The sequence below is a fragment of the Chelonoidis abingdonii genome, chromosome 3 (genome assembly GCF_003597395.2).
Source record: "Chelonoidis abingdonii isolate Lonesome George chromosome 3, CheloAbing_2.0, whole genome shotgun sequence".
Taxonomy (NCBI): domain Eukaryota; kingdom Metazoa; phylum Chordata; order Testudines; family Testudinidae; genus Chelonoidis; species Chelonoidis abingdonii.
In genome coordinates, this window is record NC_133771.1 from 30,497,209 (window position 1) to 30,518,795 (window position 21,587).

A 21,587-nucleotide genomic window follows, 5' to 3' on the forward strand; every position below is an offset into this window, starting at 1 on the left:
AAATTCGCCATAATGTCATTTGGTGCCCTAGTTCTTGTGTTGAGAAGAAGTAAGACAACTTCCTTATTACTTTCTCCACATCAGTCATGATTTAAGACTCTGTCATATCCCTTAGTCCAGCTCTTTCCAAGCTGAAAAGTCCCCGTTTATTAATCTTCCTCATACAGCACTGTTCCATACCCTTAATAATTTGTTTCCCTTTTCGAACCTTTTCCAAGTCCAATATATTTTTTGAGATGGGGCGACACATCTGCACGCAGTATTCAAGATGTGGCGTACATGGATATAATAGAGGCAGTATGACATTTTCTGTTCTATTACTATCCTTCTTAATGATTCCCAATATTCTGTTCGCTTTTTTGACCACCATGACATGAGTGGATGTTTTCAGAGAACTATCCACAATGATCCAAGATTTCCTTGAGGGTAAACAGCTAATTAGACCCATCATTAATATGTATATTTGGATTATGTTTTCCATGGCATTACTTGCATTTATCACACTGAGAATTTCATCTTCAATTTTTTGCCCATTCACCCGGTTTTGAGAGATCCTTTTATCGCTCTTCTCAGTCTGCCTGGGACTTAACTATCTTGAGTAGTTTTGTATCATCTGCAAATTTTGCCACCTCACAGTTTACGCCTTTTTCCAGATCATTTATGAGTATGTGAAATAGGACTAGGCCCAGTACAGACCCCTAGGAGACACCACTATTTACCTCTGTCCATTCTGAAAACTGACCATTTATTCCTATCCTTTGTTTCCTACATTTAACCAGTTACCAATCCATGAGAGAACCTTCCTTCTCATCTCATGATTGCTTACTTTGCTTAAGAGCCTTTGGTGAGGGACCTTGTCAAAGGCTTTCTGACAATCTAAATACACTACATCCACTGGATCCTCTTTGTCCACATGCTTGTTGACCGCTTCAAAGAATTCTAGTAGATTGGTGAGGCATGATTTCCCTTTACAAAAACAATGTTGACTATTCCCCAACAAATTATGTTCATCTATGTGTCCAACAATTTTGTTCTTTACTATAGTTTCAACCACTTTGCCTGGTACTGAAGTCAGACTTCCTGGCCTGTAATTGCCAAGATTTCCTCTGGAGCCCTTTTTAAAAATTGGCATCACATTAGCCATCCTCCAATGACATCTCAATCTGGGACAATTCCTCAGATTTGTCACCTAAAAATAATGGCTTGGGTTTGGGAATCTCTCTCACATACTCAACCATGAAGACTGATGCAGAGAATTCATTTAGTTTCTCCTCAATGCCTTATTGTCCTTGAGTGCTCCTTTATCATCTCGATCATCCAGTGGCCCCACTGCTTCTGATGTACTTAAAAAAAATTTTTGCTACTACTTTTTGAGTCTTTGGCTAGCTGTTCTTCAGATTCTTTTTTGCACTTCCTAATTACATTTCTATGCTTCATTTGCCAGAGTTTATGCCCCTTTCTATTTTTCTCATTAGGATATAACTTCCACTTTTTAAAAGATGCCTTTTTGCCTCTCTCTGCTTCTTTTACTTTGTTGTTTAGCCACGGTGGTTCCTTTTTTGGTTCTCTTACTATGTTTTTTAATGTGGGGTATACATTTAAGTTGAGCCTCTATTATAGTGTCTTTAAAAAGTTTCCATGCAGCTTGCAGGAATTTCACTTTTGGTGCTGTACCTTTTCATTTCAGTTTAACTAACCTCCTCATTTTTATGAAATTAAATGCTACAATGTAGGGCCGTTGCGATGTTTTCACTGCCACAGGGATGTTAAATTGAATTATATTATTGTCACTATTACCAAGCGGGTCAGCTATGTTCACCTCTTGGACCTGATCCTGTTCTGCACTTAGGACTAAATCAAGACTTGCCTCTCCTCTTGTTTGTTCCAGGACTAGCTACTCCAAGAAGAAGTCATTTAAGGTGTCAAGAAACTTTTTATCTTTGCCTCCCGTCCTGAGGTGACATGTACAGTCATATGGGGATAGTTGAAATCCCCCCCTTATTATTGAGTTTTTTATTTTTATAGCCTCTCTAATCTCCCTGAGTGTTTCATAGTCACTAGCACCATCCTGGTCAGGTGGTCGGTAATCTATCCCTTCGGCTATATTATTATTAGAGCATGGAATTACTATCCATAGAGATTCTGTGGTACAGTTTGGTTCATTTAAGATTTTTACTTCATTTGATTCTACTCTTTCTTTCACATATAGTTTCACTCCCCCACCAGCACGACCTGTTCTGTCCTTCCGATGTACTTTATACCCTGGTATTACTTTTCAGAGGGTATTACTGTGTCCCATTGATTATCCTCATTCCGCCAAGTTTCTGTGATACCTATTAAATCAATATCCTCATTTAATACGAGGCACCAATCTTATTATTTAGACTTCTAGCATTGGTATATAAGCACTTTAAAAACTTGTGACTGTTTAGCTGCCTGCCATTAGATGATGTAATTGAATGGGACTTTTTTTCATTTGATGTTTCTCATCAGATCTTTCCTGTATTTTATCATTTTCCATCCTCTCTCCTTATTAGGACACAGGGGATCTCCATTTATAGATCCTCCCCTAAAGGATGTCCGAACCACGTGCTCCTCTGCACCTGTCAGCTTTCCCCCAGCCCTTAGTTTAAAAACTGTTTTACGACCTTTTTAATGTTAAGTGCCAGAAATCTGGTTCCATTTTGGTTTAGGTGGAGCTGATCCTTCCTGTATAGGCTCTCCTTTTCCCAAACGTTTCCCCAGTTTCTAATAAATCTGTACCCCTCCTCCCTACACCATCATCTCATCCATGCATTGAGACCCTCCAGTTCTGCCTGTCTAGCTGGCCATGTGCGTGGAACTGGAAGCATTTCAGAGAATGTTACTATGGAGGTCATGGACTTCAGTCTCTTACCTAGCAGCCTAAATTTGGTCTCTAGAACCTCTCTCCTATCTTTCCCTATGTCATTGGTACCTACATGTACCATGACCATTGGCTCCTGCCCAGCACTACACATAAGCCTATCTAGATGTCTCGTGTGAAGGTTGCAGATCTCTCCAAACAGGCAAGTCACTGTGTGGTTCTCTGGGTCATCACAGTTGAATAATTCTGATGTATTTTTGTATTTTTGACCTGTACTAACAAAGGTGTTTGTTTCTCTGAAAACCACAACTCCCATTAACACACTGTCCTCTGATAGGAAGTAGTGGAATGAGAGCTGCCCTATCTGATTGGGTTATACACCCATATTCATTCTCTTCAGCTTTACATTACTGATAGGCAAATTATATTCTGAGAAAAAGCTTCTGGAACTTACTTGTATATAATACTGTACAAGAAACCCCTGTGTTAATAGAACATTAAGATTGAATAGAACGTTGAAGGTTTAAAATAAAACACTTAGGTCAGGAAATATAAAAGTTACAGTTGAATGTTAACTCTTAACTTTGCCCTTTTTTGTGTATGCACCTCACTGATCTTTATATATAGATCACATTGTATTTCTGAAACACAATTTTATTTTACAATGCTAGATAACTATGTGTAACATCTTGTAGCCCTATTGTATGGGATTCTCTCTGCTGTCCATTTATAGGAAAAGTTCACATTAAATTTTACTTGTATAACATGGGAGAAAAAAATCATGATTTATGCCCATATATAGCAAGTGGATTTGTTATAGAGACATTGATACATGTAAAAAGAGAAGGGGCAAAATTTTGTTAAGTCTTATAGTCCCCAAAAAACTTTTACGGTAATAGCTATCAGAGGATTAAACCTTGTCTGCTCTTGCAATAACTGAGTTCCCCCACTCTTAAACCAACTTGTTTCTTTCAAATGAATGGTCACTGACTTGCTTTTCAGTGCTTTGGCTGAGTATGGTGCCAGGACCATTCTTGCACCCCAAAACAAAATCGTAACCATGGTAACAACTTGTAAATAATTTACTTTTAGACCCATCAGTGATGATACAAAAGGTAAGCTCCAGTAGTCCTATTTCAGAGTTAAATTTGTATTATTATTGCAAAGCCAGTCAAACTGTATGAGTATATCAGCAAAATACACAGAGTACGTCAGTTGCCAACCATCCACTAAGGAATTATTCTAATAGAGAAAAGTCCTTGGAAGAATATCCTTTGCTAAAGCACTAGCTTTTCCAAAGCTGATGTCAGTAGGATTTTCATGTATTTATAATCAGTTGAATATCTCTAGTAAAACATGTTTGTAAATGAATTTTCCTCCCAAGTCCTTAAAGCTAACAGTTAGAAAACTATGCCCCAAAAACCCTTCACTAAACCTGAACATTTTAGTAGCCTTCTGATGGTCATGTCTAGTCCATATTTGCCCAGTTTATTAAACTGATATTGACTATGTTGAAGTGAACATCAAGCTTTATTGACATGAGAAGTAAATATTGACACAGGTGAAGCTTAAAACAATATATAACTTGAGTGGCAATAAATCTTGATGTTCATCCTAGGAAGACTTTTTCTTACATTCTGGCATACTTTCAGAATATCTAGAATGCTTTCCATTGTAGTCATGAAATAAATTCCATGGTATTTAAATTTACATTCTAAATGGTAGACAAAGTTAGAAGTGTAAAAAAAAAAAAAATAAAAAAATTCATCCTGAACCAATCAGGAAGCAGAAGTTTGTAATCAGATTGAATCATGAATCCTGCCAGTACTGTTTTCTGACTGTTCAGGAGCAAAGCAGGATGCACTTATGTGCATATTAATTGAAGTCTAGTTGAGCAATCACTTGCAGAAGAATGTTAAGTCTATTCCAAGTAGGTGTGTGTGTGCTGCATGCACAATCATCAGAAAGTTTTCCCCTAGCGGTACCCATCGGGTTGGCTGTGGAGCCCCCTAGAATGGCACCCTTATGGTAGTGAATATAGGTCTCTGCTGACTCGCTGCCTCTTCAGTTCCTTCTTACCACCAGTGACGGTTGTTGGAGCTACTTGGTTCTCTTGCCTCGGGCAACTCTTCTCCTAGCGAACAGTTGTTCTTGTATTGTATATAGTTCTACTTAGTGTAGGTTTTCTAGTGTTTTAGTTAGTTAGTTCGCAGATAAGTTTCTGTTGGGGGTTCTTCCCCCCCAACCCCCACTCCCCATTTTCTTACTCCTCTCTGGGGACCAGAGCATGCCTCGGTCTCAAGGCTTCAAACCCTGCCGGTCTTGCCAGAAGTCTGTGCCTGGAGGAGATCTTCATGACTCATGCTTAAAGTGCTTGAGAGAAGCCCACCAGACCAACAAGAGCAAGATCTGCAGGAACTTCTGCCCAAGGCCTAATAAGGAGAGAGACTTTAGACTTAAGCTCCTCCTTATGGAGTTGGCGTTCTGTCCCCAGCCAGCTCAGACCACTTTGGGATCCACGCCCAGCACTTCAGTGCAGAGCACTCTGGCCTCAGTAAGGGAGGCCATGGTGCCAGTAAAGAACTCTGGGTCCAGAGACCCGCAGCACGAACACTCTCTGGCACTGAAGACAAGTTTGGCGACTACGTGGCACTGATCTCACTCGCAAATGCCACATAAGAAATGGAAAAGAGCCAAAAAGGAGCGCTCGCCAACTGTCTGAGCAGTGGAACATGAGGGTGCCTGCAAAGTGCGTCCCATATCGGGACACTCAGCTCCTGCTCAGGGACAGCCGGTACCATTGATTCCGGCTGCCCAGGGGGAACCGTTGAGTCCAGTGCCGTTGAACTCCCCATGATGGGAGAGCCAAATTGGGGAGTTGGACATGCTGTCCACTTATGACATGTTCGAGACTGCCAGGGACCTCCAGAGAGAGCACTCCCCGGAGCTGGCAGAGCCAAAATACTGGCAGCTCCAGCACAGCGCAGGGGGGCTAGACTATCCAAAGGCAAATGGGCCATGCTACGGCACCGGTCGTCCTCGCCTTAGCACCGATCACCAGCACCGACCCTTATGGCACCACTGTGGAGACCAAGATCAGACTCGTCCTCAGAGTTGGAGCTGGAGTCAGATGTTTCCAGATGCTGCCGGCACCGGTCTCGTCACTCCAGGCATAACGAGACGCAGCAACTTCCGATGATGCCCTGGCCACCATAGAGGAAGGCACCTGCACAGTGGACATTTTGAACCCCATGGGCATATCATCAAGCCCCCAGGTCCCTTTCAGTCGCCTTGGACAGATGGGGACCTCCATCTGCTTCCATGGTGAGGGAACCTCCAAGGGATGCCAAGCCCAGCACCTGGGTCAGCACTGGACCCAGCACCAAATTTGCATCCGGCACTGCATCTGCCACTGCACAGGACGCTCCTGCATGGGAGGACCTCCATGAGTTGGAAGATCAGGAGGACCCCGTGCCTATGAGGGCTTCTTCATCCTCCTCCCTGGACGAGGTACTAGTGAGCTCATCTGCCTCCTTACCGGCTTTGGACAATAGAGCCCACCAGGCGCTGCTCAAAAGAGTAGCCCAAAATCTGGGCCTGCAAACAGAGGAGACGACAGAAGAAATGGACCCTACAGTGGATGTTCTGACGCCAGAAGGTCTTTTCAGCATGCCCTTGCCATTGATCAAGACCATCCACACTACCACCAAGTCCCTCTGGCACACTCCTGCTTCCATTTTTCCCGCAGCTAAAGGGCTGGAAAGGAAGTACTTTGTACCTTTTAAGGGGGGTTGAATAACTTTTCACCCACTCTCAGCTGGGTCTATTGGTCGTGTATGCAGCCAATGCAAAAGAAAGGCAGGGTCACCAGGGCCCCAGTCCAAACTTTAAAGAGGCAAAGAAGCTGGACCTCTTTGGATGTAAGGTCTATTCCACCAGGGGGCTCCAGCTTTGAATCGCTAATCAGCAGGCAATTCTTAGCTGCTACAGTTTTAACTCTTGGAATTCCCTGTCCAACTTTAAGGAGCTACTTTCATCTGACTCCTACTCTGACTTTGGGGCGGCTCTGGAGGAAGGCAGGACTATTGCAAGGACTTCCTTGCAGGCTGCATTAGACTCTGCAGACTTGGCCACCTGTACAATGTCCATTGCCATTGTCATGTGGTACAGCTTGTAGCTACAAGTTTCGGGCCTCCCTCCGGTGGTCCAACAGACTATCCAGGACCTGCCATTCAATGGTGCGGGTCTCTTCGCTGAGCAGACGAACTCTAGGCTCCATAGTTTCAAGGACTCTAGAGCAACCTTAAAGTCTTTGGGGCTTCATATGCCAGCCCACAAAGAAAGCATTTTAAGCCTCAGCCCCCCGCCTTGCTTCTACCCCTCTCAACTGAGGCAAGACTATAACAGGAGACAGGGTAGGAATGGAGGACCGTGTAACCCTGGTGCACATGACATTCCTCAGGCTCGGTCTCATTCTAAATGTGGAAAAGTTTACTATAGCCCCTACACAGAGGAACAGAGTTCATCGGAGCCCTCCTGGACTCGACCCAGGTCAGGGTTTTTCTCCTGGAAGCTCGTTTCCTCACAGTGAGTCCTGTCATAGAGGATCTTGAGAGATTTCCCCACTATGATGGCATAAACTTGTCTGAAGTTGCTCGGGGATATGACTGCCTGCATGGATGTGGTACAGTATGCCAGGTTGTGGCTATATCCGCTTCAGGCATGGCTAGCCCGAGTTTTCAGGCCAAACCAAGACCACATAGACAGACTGGTCCCTTTTACTCCTAGGGTTCTTGAATCTCTCCAGTGGTGGCTCAACCCACAAGCAGTATGTGCAGGAATGCCCTTCTCCATGCCTCAGCTGTTGCTGTCTCCAGTCACAGATGCATCAGCGATGGGATGGGGGGGGGGCGCACCTGGGTGAACACAGGACACAAGGCCTCTGGTCCCAGGCAGAACTTTCGCTGCACATCAAATCAGGGAGCTGCGGGCGGTTTGCCTCTCTTGCCAGATGTTTCAAATCCATCTACAGGGCAGATGTGTATCTGTACTGACAGAAAATACTACAGCGATGTTTTATATAAACAGACAGGGTGGTGCTCACTCCTCTACCCTGTGGCAGTAAGACCTCAAGCTTTGCACTTGATACAGTTGGAGGCCTTGTACCAGCATGGCCATGTCAGCACTGGTTCACCATGCTGCTGGACCTGTCGTTGGATACGCCCATGACTTTGCCCTTGGTTCCAGACTTGATCTCACGGGACCATGGCCGCCACCTCCAGCACCCCAACCTAGAGTCTCTCCATCGCACAGCATGGGAACTCCATGGCTGACTCCGCCAGAACTTACCTGCTCAGACTTGGTTAGGGAGGGTCTCCACAGCAGCAGGAAGCTTTCCACTCATGCCACTTATCTGGCAAAGTGTAAGAGATTTTCCATTTGGTCCCTCCATAAAGGTTGCAGTCTGTTGCAGTCCTTAATTCCCTTTATCTTGGACTACTTGCTTTACCTGAAGCAACAGGGGCTGGCAGTTTCGTCAGTAAAGATGCATGTGGCAGCAATCTTGGCTTTCCATCCGAGCTCAACAGGACGCTCAGTGTTTGCTAACCCTGTGGTGGGCTGTTTCCTCAAGGGGCTGGATGGACTGTACCCCCAAGTAAAACAACCAGTCCCTCCATGGGGTCTTAACCTGGTGCTCTCAAGGCTCATGTGCCCTCCATTTGAGCCCCTAGCAATGTGCTTGTTGCTTTACCTGTCTTGGAAAGTGGCATTCCTAGTGACTATAACATCAGCCAGGTGGGTGTCTGAGCTCAAGGCTTTGATGTCCGAGCCCCCTTATACCATGATTTATAAGGACAAGGTACAATTGCAGCCGCACTCAGCTTTCCTCCCAAAGGTATTTTCGCAATTTTACATGAATCAGGACATCTTTCTGCCAGTGTTCTATCCTAAGCCATTCCCTGGATGTTGACAGGCTTTGCCTTTTACATCGAGCGAACAAAGCCAATTAGGGACTCGGCGCAGCTCTTCATCGCTATTGCCAAAAGAATGAAGGGTCTCCCTGTTTTGTCTCAGAGAATCTCTTCTTCTGTCATGGCCTACATCAGAATGTGCTATGACCTAGCAAAGATTCTGGCCCCAGCATTGACAGCGCACTCCACAAGAGCACGGGCTTCATCTGCAGCATTCCTGGTGCAGGTCCCCTTTCAGGACATCTGCAGGGTGGAGACGTGGTTGTCTGTTCACCCTTTTATGTCGCACTACACCATCACTCAGCAGGCTAAAGATGATGCTGTGTTTGGTAGAGCCATGCTACAATCAGCAGCTTGGTGAACTCCGACCCCTCCTCTGGGGTACTGCTTGGGAGTCACCTACTTCGAATTGACATGAGCAATCACTTGAAGTAAAAAGAGTTACCTACCTTTCATAACTGTTGAGCAACACATCTCGAAGAACATGTCCATTCCAAGGCCCACCCGCCTCTCCTCTGTGGGAGTATCTGGCAAGAAGGAACTGAAGAGGCAGCAGGTCAGCAGGGACCTATATTCACTGGCATAAGGGTGCCACTCCAGCAGGCTCCACAGCCAGCCTGATGGGTACCGCTAGGAGAAAACCTTCCAGTGATCATGCATGCGGTGCAGACACACCTACTTGGAATTGACATGAGCAACACATCTCGAAGAACAACAGTAACAAAAGGTAGGTAACTGTTTTTTTATTCCAGGCTGTATTACTGAGCTCTAAAGAAGCAAACCATAGACTTTGACTTGTCAACATCAATTTTCAGTTAAGATTTTCACGTTGTATGTAACAGTCTACTTTCATCATCATGATTTTTTTAACAAAATCTTCATGTAACATAGTACATGTAATAATATTTACTTCTACATTTTATTACTAATTTTTTTTAGCTCTGGCCCTGTCCTTCGAATCATTCTTCACTGATTTTTTTCTGTACTGTGTATTTTGCCATAGCAACAGTAAGTAATAGGGACCTGGCTCATCCTGTGAGCATGCTGACCATACTAACCATGAGAATTCACTTAAAATCTGTAAATGACAGTATTTTGAAAGTTATATATTTATAGATATCAATCAATCACATTTGGTAATCTAGTTTTTGAAAAAAAAACAAATTTATATAAGTATATATATTTTCTGAATGACAGGCACATATGTTAAACATATTTGTCATTTTTGGATTTTATATATTGCTTGTGTATTGCTGTTTTAAATCTTTCTCCTTCATAACCTGTATACACTGTTTCTGTATCCTAATACAGATGTGGTTTTATAAAAAAAAAAATTCAGTCTGGTGCTATTTTCACCTAAGGTAACTGCATAATTGCTCAAATTAATCCCTGGTGCAACTCTGACTTCAGCAGAGCTGCACCAGGGATGAATTTGGCCAGGATATCATACTTCAGATTTCCCACAGTATATTTAAGTATGTCAAAGTAACAACAAAAAATGTATTCTGCATATCTTTTTTTCTTTTACACATTTTATTCCTGCAACTGCACTGTCCAGATTATGGCTTTTTGTTAATGTATTTAGTGTTGAATTATGTTGTAAAATCATGGGAGTTATAGATGGAAAAGGCCTGAGAGGTCATCACATCCATCATACTATTGCGTGCTTCTTTGTCAAATCAGTTCAGTTCAGATTTATTTTTGGTGTGTTTATCAGATAGTCAACACATTTTTTTGTGAATTAGTGTGAATGCTATGGCCAGTTTGTGTTTGACGTGTGTTTCTGTAAAGATTCTTACTGCAAGCGTTTACAGTATGGAATGTATATTTTTCTTTTGTATTCTTCATTAAGAATGAGGATTCTTCCCTCATAAGACTTGAATGTCCTGATAGTTTCTTTAAGTTTCTCACAGCTGTTCTTTTTAATAATTTAAAAAAAAAGCAAACCATTTCCACATACACTATGTGTAGTTTCTGATTATCAGTTTCATTGAGACTCTGAATCGTGGCAAGAAAGATTAACCTTAGCTTCCCCACATAAATGACAACTTATTTTCTTCTTGATATCTAATATTTGCTATAAGTAAGGTGCCACAAGTTCTCCTGTTCTTATATCAGGAATGACAGCACTTACAGCTCATAGAATAAATAAATATCAAAACTTCAGTGAGTCATCATTTTTTTAAAGTTAAAGAAATTAAAAACAAAACTCAAAACCCATCATATTTAATACATGTAAAGTAATTAGAATAAATACATGCTTTATTTTAAACACTATGCCAGAGCGGATTCATTTACGCACTTATTTAGATTAGTATTTTTCCTCCATCCTTGCTTTGTCATATTTAAAGGCCTGATGCAATATCCATTGAAGTCAACAGAAAGACCCCTATTGACTTTATTGGGCTTTCAATGAAGTCCTAAATGCTGGATGGTAAAATCTACATTAATTTATTTGCAAATCCGGACAGATCAATCCCTTTAGTGCTTTAGTATTAATTAATCTTGACTTGCATAAAATATCAGCTCTTTAGATGAGCTGAAACAATTGTTAGTGGCTCACATATTGTTTCATGGAAGGTTTAGCAGATGAGCATACAATTGCAGCTCAGTCAAGAACTGCAACATCAAGACAAGAAGGCAGTTAGCCCTTATGAAGCTTTAGAGTTTTTTTTTCTAAAACAACTTTATGAAATGTTACAAAAATAAAAGTTCCTGACTTTAGTCTGAAAGAATAATATGAATTAGTAAAATGGAATCTAGTGATTTATGTGTCAAATTTCCAGTGTATAAAATATACTAATCTACATGAGCACCAAATTGATCTAGTTGATTAAAACAGATTACAGACACAGACACACATTTAGCATGGCCATGGACTATGTATAGAGAAATGAAAACTCTTGTCTAAAGATTCATCCTCATTTATAACCCACTTTTTATTATTCCACGTCATGAAATGTTAAATCAGAAGACTCTGTACACAAGGCAATATTGTAATAGATAGTGATAATTTTAATAACATTGGACTTTAGAATATTTTAATAAGGAGTAGTCCATTTTAAACATCAAAACCTCCTATTGCAGATTGCTTGATTTGGCATTTAAAGACTGGGATTGGTCATTTGATGATGATGATGATATTGATGGTGATGACGATGTTTTTGATTTCTGAAGATGTAAAAGGGTAAATCAAAGTAGTGAGGAATGCATTGTTTGTTTGAATAGAGCATGCTCATTGGGTTTTGTTTTTCAAAGCAGAAAAAGTAAGAGAGATCTCATTTTTAATATTATGCATTCAAAAATGAGATTTCATTCAGTTTGGAAAAGATCAATTTTCAGAGGAGTCACTTTAACTAAAAATGTGTATTTGCCTTCTACGTACGTGAGTTTAATTATAGTTTTCTGTTCAGAAATCATGTCTATCTGCCCCACTTGAGTGGAAAAAGAGGTAACTGCTACCGTCAGAGAATATACTTATAGGAATGGTAGTACTGCTAACCTCTACAAACAAACCATTTTTGAGATGTAAAAATAATTGTCACATTTTAATCTTTGACACACTGAAGATATGTCAGTTTGCAGTAAAAATGCCTTTTTAAAGTGTAAAGTGACTTGTCTATGTCTAGCAGACTTGAAACAAGAGCTTTGCATTGTGTATTTCCTGCTAGTGCTATGAAATACAGTTTTATGACTTGGCTTTGCTCTGTAGTGTTGTGCTTTTTGGGTTTCTAAGAATGCACTTGAAAAAATTCTAAGTAAAATTGCATTGCTAATGCACTGAGCTGAATTCCTTGAATGCTATTGTAAATATAAAGCAGTTCTGTTTATAATTAAGTAAAACTAGTTTAACTGAAAATGATCTAATTAGTTTGCAAACCTCCCCCAGCCCCACACCCCTCTGCCCTGCTTCCTGCCTCCATTGCTTCTTAACTATGGAGGGCGGGGTCATTGTATGCAGAACTGCTGTCCCATTCACCCAACCCCCATGTGTCTGGACTCCCGCTCCCCGTACCCAGACCCCCTTCTGAACCTCACGTCCTCCCCCACACACACCTGGACTCCCCACCAAGTCCCATGCCCCCGATCCAGACCCCACCCCTGAACCCAGACCACTCCCTGCTGAGCCCTACACACTTGAAAGTCCACCCAATGAGCCCCACTCCCTGTGCACCTGGACCATCCCAATGAGCCATCCAGACCCCCACCCCATCAAGCTCCACTCCCTCAACACCCAGACCCCCCGATGAGCCCCCTACACCCAGACCCCTTCCCCCCAATGAGTGCCAGACTCCCTCTGCTGAGCCCCAGCTACCTTCATCTGGACCCCTCCTGTAGAGTTCCATTGTTCCTGCACTCGGAACCCCTCTCCCCGATGAGCCCCTGTGTATTCAGATTGTACGTAGACCCCACCATTGAGTCATGTTCACCCATATTGCCCCACACAGAATCCTCTCAACGCCAGGCTTGGATCCCCCCACACTAAGCTCCTCCACACTTGGATCTTGCTGGTCTGAGCCTGCTTGCCCACACCCAGTGTGCCAGGTGTGGCGGGGCAGGGCTCCAAGGTGTTTCTGGAGCAGATCCAGCAATTGCGCTGTGTCATGGTCAGGTGCAGCCTCTCCGCTGAGTATGTGTCCTGGCGGGGGAGGGGAGCTGCAGGGCGGCCTCCCGCTTCCATGCACCCTGTGGCCTGTGCTCTCAGCTGCCACGCTGAAGCATCCACAATTATTTATTGACAAATAACATTTGCAGAATTTTAAAATATTTTGCACAGAATTTGTATTTTTTGGTGCAGAATTCCCTCAGGAGAATGCTCAACTAACTGAATTATTAGTATCAGTAAAAGGTAATTGTCTTAATCTCAGAATAAGTTTGAAATTGTGGTGCATAGGATACAGTGGTTTTAAATAACATAGTGCTATTTAGTGCAAATAAATAGCATTTGTTGCAAGTGTACAGAAGTGCATATTTAAAATAAAAATTTGGAGCAAATTTCTCTTTTCAGAAGAGGAAGGTGCATTGCCTTTACTAACCAAACCTTTCTTCTTTTTCAGCTAACTGCCTTCTGTGAATGCAGTCACTATTCAAGGTGATAATTTTCTTCTCATTAAAACAAGACTGAAACATGATATCCCAAAATTTATTAAAATATATATATTTTCCTGAGAGACTGTGCTATATATATCAGAGGTTTACAATTTTTTGCTGCAATATAAATTACTAATCTCTGAGGATTTTTTTTTTTATAATTCCTTGGGTTAACTGATCAAATGAGGACTGTTGGCAATAGTATAAGAATACTTTAGGTAACCTTTAGAGTCTTGTTCCAAAAAAGTTTATCTTGGCAAGACGCACACACTACATTTCACAAAAGAACTGAGACGAGTGAAAAGTAAAACTGAAGAAATCCATCTTTCAACTTTGATAGAGAGATGCCACCAGCATGTTTGCTGGAAAAGAAGGTGGGAAAGATCCACCACAGTGGTATAGACTGCATCTTTAAGAAGTGACCATTATACTGTGTATATATGTTGTACTGTAATACCGCAAAAGGGTTTTAAAAAAACTTTCCACTTTATTTTTTTATGCATATTAATCAGATACCATTACTTACTGCAGTTGCAACTATGCACTTGTGTAAAGCCATAATGTTGAAGTTAATATCTTTCATACATGTTTATCAAAAGCTGCATGTCATTGTTGAGCAGCTAGTATAATGAGATGTTTGAAGTACATACTCATTTCAATTATTTCATAATGGGCAGTCCTGTTTTACCTATCTGAATGCCTTAATTTAATTTTTTCAAGGTCTATGCCCATTCTCTGTATTTAAGGAAAAAAGAATGTTTACCAGCTCTTAGGATACAAATTTGCTTTGTGGCAGAAAAAATAGTGCACTATTTTTACACACAATTATATCAATGTCAGCCTATTTTGAATGTATATTGATTGGGTTTGGGGTGGGAGGGAAGTATTGGTTACAGAAACAATAACTGATAGTATTGAAACTAATATAACTTCCATGTGTACATGTAACTTTTCATCCAGTCCTTTTTACAAACCTCAATATTAGTCATTGACTTTATATTACCCTTATTAAGTGCTATGAAACTTCATTTTGCCTTGTTTTGCGTACTCTCCTAGATGTGTTTTTATTTCTGGAAAAAAAAAAGTCTGTGGCTGTTTTTACATTTTCACAGTACAATATCCAAGGACTGTCACAAACTTTAAAGAAAGCTAAAACAGACTAGATGTATTTTAAATTTTTGAATCCAGTTCTCTAGCACATAGCCTAGGCATAGAAAAATATTTCAGTAGTGTGTTTTGAGAACTTATAGCTGGGAATAAAGGGCCTCAGAGGCACTTAATCTGATTTTTTTTTTTTTTTTTTTTTATCTTGGACTTGTACAAAATTATAATTTATGTGGGCTCGTTCATGCTGTGTTCATAATTATCCCAGAAAATGCATGTTTTATACAACTACAGGATGCTATGTTAAACATATTGACAGTAAAACAAAAAAAATATTTAGCCTCCTACTTGGTCTCTTTTTTATATATATATATATATATATATATATTTATATATTGTGTGGTAGTGTGATAATTAAAAATATGATCTAACATTTCAAGGAAGGAAAACATTTCACTTGATCTTTTCTTTGGGAACAGTGTTGAGATGTTCAAAGGATAGGACCATGACTTGTATAACACTATCATGAAGAGTGGACTTAGGACCACAGAAGTACTGAAAATGAATATAGCTACATTGTATTAGCGATAATAAAATGTAACTGACCCAGTCTGCATTCAGTTTTATATTTATGCATTCTCAACTTAAAATGTTTGTGCATTCTTAAACTTAAAACTAAAATGTGTATATCATTTTAGTTAAAGTATTAGCCCAATGCACAGTAAAAGCTGTGTATGCTTTCTGTGCTTGTTGTGATTTATTGAAATAAAGCATATTTTAGGTAATGCATATTTGCATACAAAACAAAAATTTTAAAATGTATACAATAAAACGGTTTCCATTCACTGAAAGCATAAATATTTTATATAAAAGATTTTGTTACATTGTGGGAAGTTCTATCCTGTTCTGAATTGGAGAATATATGTAAAAATAAACTATCTGAGTAAGGTAAAATAGTTCCTGATGTTGACAAAGCTGGTAATTAATTGAAATATTTATATATAAAAGGCAGCAATTGTCATGATCGTGTGAAAATGAAATCTGTAATTTAAGGGGAAAGTGTAAAGAAATCTATCTAATACCAGAAGGAGGTCCCTGGCAGCACAACTCCTATGACAACATGGTAAGCAAGACCTAGGAGCTGCTTGAGGCCAGAGCCACTGCAGTGTTTCCACGTGGATGGCCTTGACCTCCCAAGAATCCCTAGGGATCTGCCAAGTTTGGAGTGGCTTTTCTGTGGAAGGAACACCACCCTACTCCAAGCATTCTGTTACAGGGAATCTCCACAAAGAAATCATCCTGGGGGTTTCCTCATAAGAAGTTACGTCATGTGGCTTTTCATAGAGGAGGGGATAATATGGCCTCTGAGAGCTAGTATTTTTATAACCAAGTTTAACCTTAAAAATCATTTGTGAAATATCCATCCTCCAAAGAGAGAATATACTGTGATTACCAGCCTCATCTTTGAGATGTGTATGTGTTTGTATGTACAGTACACAATAGTTGCTTGTTACATAGACAGTAAATTGTACTTAGTTTTGCCCTTGCAAGTAACTGATGTTACTGTGGAACTCCCAAATTATTCCCTGTACTAAGGAATAACACTAATTATCAGGGATCCTAGAAATCCGTTTGCCATGGAAAAATGTGGTATTTACATTTTTACAAAGACTCTTTTCACAAAATGTAAAAACTAAAAATAAAAACATAGAGGGAACTCCATTTATCTAAGTCTCCATTGTCCAGCTCTCTGTATTAACAGAACCACCACGGGCTGACAACCTCAGGCAGCTGATGGTTTGCTTAATACACAGCTGGATAGTGGAGGTTTGGATAAACAGGGTTCTACTGTATATCAGTAAAACATTGTGTTCAACTGCTACTCATATGTATTGTGGCTAGGGAAACTGAAGTTCAGCGTTTCATTTTAATTGCAAAAAATAGATTTTGGGTTTTTTATTGGAGAATTTTGTTTTTTATCATGGAAAACTAGGATGCCTGCTAAAAATGTAAACTGGAATGCAAAATTATAAAGATTTTAATTACAATCACAGTAGACGTACCTGCATATCAGCTTCCTTTTCCTTTGGAAGCTTGCTTTGTACAAACCATTACCTTAACCTATTGATCTGATTACATTCTGTTCACAATCACACTTCTCCATAACTCATGTAGCATCTGTTTTATTCAGAATTGGGAAAGCTCATCCTTTAGTTAGTTTCAGAAGTACTTGCCAAGACCATGTTGTTTGTTCTGCTAATTCTGACAGTCATTGCAAACTTGACTTTCTTTTAAAAGCATTTCTCTGTGAAGAAGATTAAGTGATTATGACACAACATACAGCAGTCGCTTATTAATTTAACAAAGGCTACTGCCATTGGCATAATGTAAAGAGGAGCTATGGTGGGTTATATTTGTTTGTTTGGAAAGTTTGTTTTGCCATTGTTTAAATTCTTTCTGGTGAATTCCTACATCAGGCTCTCAAGAACATTGCTGGGAATAAAGGGACCTGGGTAGTCTGTGAAATTAAAGACCAGTCCCACTGAGGGTATGTCTGTACTGTAATCATAGGTCTGACTGCAGCTCCAGCCAACATACCCGTACTAATGTTAATCTAGCTATTTCGGGTCCCAGAAGAGCGAAGTCACGGCAGTCCATACAAGGTGCGCAAACCCATTTATAACCCTGGTAATTTCTCAGAGGGCTAGCCCACACTGAAGCTTATACTGCTATGGCTGCGCTGCTCCAGGACCTGGGTTAGTTAGATTACAGCTAGCTCAGGTATGTTGCCTCAAGCAGCGATCATGCCTAGTAACTGCAGTCTAGATGTACCCTCAGATTCCCTGTGTGAGCTCCAGTGGCTGGCTATTCTTTTTCCTGATTTAAGTAGAGGCAAGTAATTGGCAGGTTTTCTGGAAATGTTTCTTTTGGCCTTGGGTAAATACTGGCAGCCAACAGTCTACAGATTACAGGGAATCTTGATTGTCACAATTCAGGACAACAGCATGTGTAACTCCCCTCAATGGTCCAGCAAGCGCACCCGCTTTCAGACTCCTAACACCCCAGTCATTGCCTCTCTTGGGTGGAGACCTGCGTCTCTCTCTTCTGACTGGGGTATTTCTAGGCTGCAGTGTTCCTGGCTTTCACTGTATTAATCCCAGCAGGCTGCCCAAGTGCACCTGCTTGCTTTCTCTTGAGAGACTGATGAGAGAGTGTCAGCAATTATAAATTACCACACAATAACTTTTATTTGATTCTTTCACATAAAACCACTGCAGAATAAACAGTAAAAGAACCTACAGACATGCTACTAATCTTACCAGAGATCAGCTCTACCCTAACATGGGCTCTTGCTGGAGCAGTCCTTCCAAACCTCACCTAAGGGGTTTCTTTTGTGATCACAAGTTCATCACAGCTTCAGCTCAGAACAACCACACTCATAAGTTTTGTTCACCCTTTATTCTGTTCAGGGGACTTTTGATCTGGAGTTTCCAGAACTAGGTAATTAATTTTCATCCTCAGGGCACAGTTTCAAAAGGGGGGATTCAAAGTGGGTCATTTGCATACCCTACACTCAGGTATTTCCTAGGAAATCTGCTTCACATGTATTATTAAAAAGCCCTTGGAAGTTCCTAATACCTGCCAGAGATTGCATTAGTCAGTCTCCTACAGAAGTTAAATACATATAATTCTACAATAACACATACGCAATTGCATTTTTAATACAATGAACCCCAAAAGTATTAAAGCTTGTTATATAAAGTGCAACTCAATACAGTAAGGTTTATTCAGGATATTGCAGGAATGTCAGCCTGTCACACTGATTATCTTGGCAAACTGTCAATACCTCCAATTTATGGAGGTGCTTCATATATTTGGAGCTACCTCTTTGCATTCTAAAGTCCAGTGTCCCTGGGGACAAAAGTGGGGGGATTATTAACACCATGTGTCACCTGCTAAAGTTTGTCTACATAGTACAGCAAAGTGCTGGAGAGGAGTGTGATAGAGCACTCTACCTAAGTCCCCCGCGTAATTACTACTGGTGTGCTCTAACAGATACCTAGTTCACATTAACATAATTGGGTCTACACTCGGTAATTCGGGCAACACATTTGCGTACTCTACAAAAAAACACCCCTCAGGCGTACTCTGCCACAACATGTAGATAAGCTCTTAGAGATTAAAGCTGCAAATTCCAGTTTACCTGCTTAGATTTACAGGAATCTGTTCTTACATGTAGCTCTCAAGAAGCTGGGAGGAGATGGAACAGCACATAACAAAGAAAATAATTAAAATGGTAGTTACCAGCATAGCAAGTATAATGGTGGAACTGGGAGACTACCTCGCTTCCACTGACCTCCATATCTCCATGGTCCTTCACAAGAAGTATGTGACATTCAGTCTAGTGGCTCCAAATCTTCAATACATTTTTTTTTCTTTAGCTCCATACGCATTGGCAGGAAGGATGACTGAATAGAAATGTTCCTTCTGAAAAAGGGGATAGCAATCATGCCTTGTGCAGAGGACTAGTTAAATGGAGGCTCCTCTCAATTTGCAGTCGCATCCAGCTCTGGAATTTTTTGAAATCTTGGACTGATTGTGATGTATCAAAGAACCTAGGAGTTGATCTTAACAGTGGATAAGTAAGTTTTATCAGGTGAAATTCCTCGAATGTGAATCTGTGATATCCTGCAGAAAGCCTGTTCTGTCCTGTGGGAATGCTTTTTTCTGTCTTCTTCAGAGCTCATCTCCCTGTTTTGAAAAGAGTCTCAGTACTCAGCAATCACTGTTGCCACAGTGGTCAGGGAAGGAGAAGACATCTTGGGACATCGTGTGGCTCAAGGAGAATAGTCTGTAACTTTCTTACAGATATTTTAAAACTTGGAGACTTCCACAGTCAAATAAAGGTTGGTTTGTTTTTTTTTAACTGACTCAGGACATTAGAGTTTGGATGGTTTTGTGACCTTATTCATCTACATAGTTTGTGTAATTATATAATCCAATCTAAATTGGGTTTTTAAGACTATAATTTGAAAATACGGATTCTTTGTCATGTTTGGACATGGCCTAAGATTTTTGTAAGCAGAATGGGCCTGTTTTGAACTGCACACTTGCTTGATGTTTCTGAATCTCTGATAGTGCTAGATGTGAGTCATTTTCCAAGTTTAAACGATTTTGGTGATTAGTTTGAAAACCCAGACTTCCCGAGGTAACTAGAAGTGTATGAAAGCAGCACTTCATAGCTTCATCAGGGAGTTCTTTGTACACTTTAACAGAAACAGAACTCCTGGTTGGGTAGATTTGCAAACTTGGCTTTCAGCATGTGAAGACTTCACAACTCTAAGAGATTTTCTTGAGCTGAGATATTTATTTGGAACAGAGTCAGTTATTCCCAAGAATGGGTTTTGAATCTAATTGGTAGCTGGAGATTCATGTTCAACTGCAGGGAATACAATCCACACAAATGTGTTAATATTTGGTCATTAATAACATGTTAATCAATGTGGCATCTCCAAAGTTTCATGAATCCCCACCCTATTTTTCTCTTTCATATTCAGTATATTTGTATGTCAGGAGTGGGCAAACTTTTTGGCCCGAGGGCCACATCTGGGTATGGAAATTGTATGTTGTGCAATGAATGCTCACAAAATTTGGGGCTGGGGTGCAGGAGGGAGTGAGGGCTCTGGCTGCGGGTATGGGCTCTGAGGTGGGGCCAGAAATGAGTTCAGGGTGTGGGAGGGGGCTCCTGGCTGGGGCAAGGGGTTGAGGTATGTGGGGGGGCAGTGAGGGCTCCAGCTCGGGGTGCAGGCTTTGGGGTGCAGGAGGAGGCTCCAGGCTGGGACTGAGGGGTTCAGAGGGCGGGACGGGGATCAGAACTGGGGCAGGGTGTTGGGGTGTGGGAAGGGATTGGGTTGCAGGCTCTAGGTGGCGTTTACCTCAAGTAGCTCCCAGAAGCAGCAGCATGTCCACCCTCCGGCTCCTACGCAGAGGTGAGACCAGGTGGCGTGATGCGCTGCCCCTGTAGCTCCCATTGGCCATGGTTGCCAGCCAATGGGAGCTGCACGAAGCGGGCCAAGCCCCTGACCCTTCCCCCCCCCCCCCCCCGGCAGGAGCTGGAAGGTCTGATTAAAATGTCTGAAGGGACAAACTAGTGTAGTCTGTTAATTAGAAAAATTATTAAAAAAAACAAAAACAGGCATATTGATTGTTTTCCTTCCAAACACTCATGGCTCCCCCATGAACCCTTCGTAGCTCCCTAAGGGGGACCCATGACCCACACTGAACTAGGAGATATTTCTCTTCATTACGGAGGTGGAGGAAGTTGTTCCCCAGAAAAACAAATGCTTCTACAAATAATCCATTACTAATCCCCAAATCATCCCATATCATAGTGAGCTAGTGGTGGAAGTTCCAAAACATCCGATTGTGGGAGCTCTCTAATGCACTGCTGTTGAAGGAAAAAAGACACAGCATGAGGCTTCCAACACTAAGGTGTTAAATATGTATGTATAATAAATGTTCAGTTTTCCTTCTGTGTATGATGGCAAGATCAAGACAAATGTCATAAAAGTTGC

At 41.2% G+C, this 21,587-nt stretch overlaps 1 protein-coding gene across 1 annotated transcript in view; it reads left to right on the top strand.

Moving 5' to 3' along the window:
* ROCK2 (Rho associated coiled-coil containing protein kinase 2) overlaps positions 1-15,628 on the top strand; it is a 179,259-nt gene extending 163,631 nt beyond the window's left edge. The window contains exons 34-35 of the mRNA XM_032792336.2: positions 11,905-12,004; positions 13,875-15,628. Coding sequence (XP_032648227.1) covers positions 11,905-11,992 — 88 coding nt within the window. The 3' untranslated portion in view covers positions 11,993-12,004; positions 13,875-15,628. The remainder of the gene's footprint in view (positions 1-11,904; positions 12,005-13,874) is intronic.
* The last annotated feature ends 5,959 nt before the right edge of the window (positions 15,629-21,587 follow it).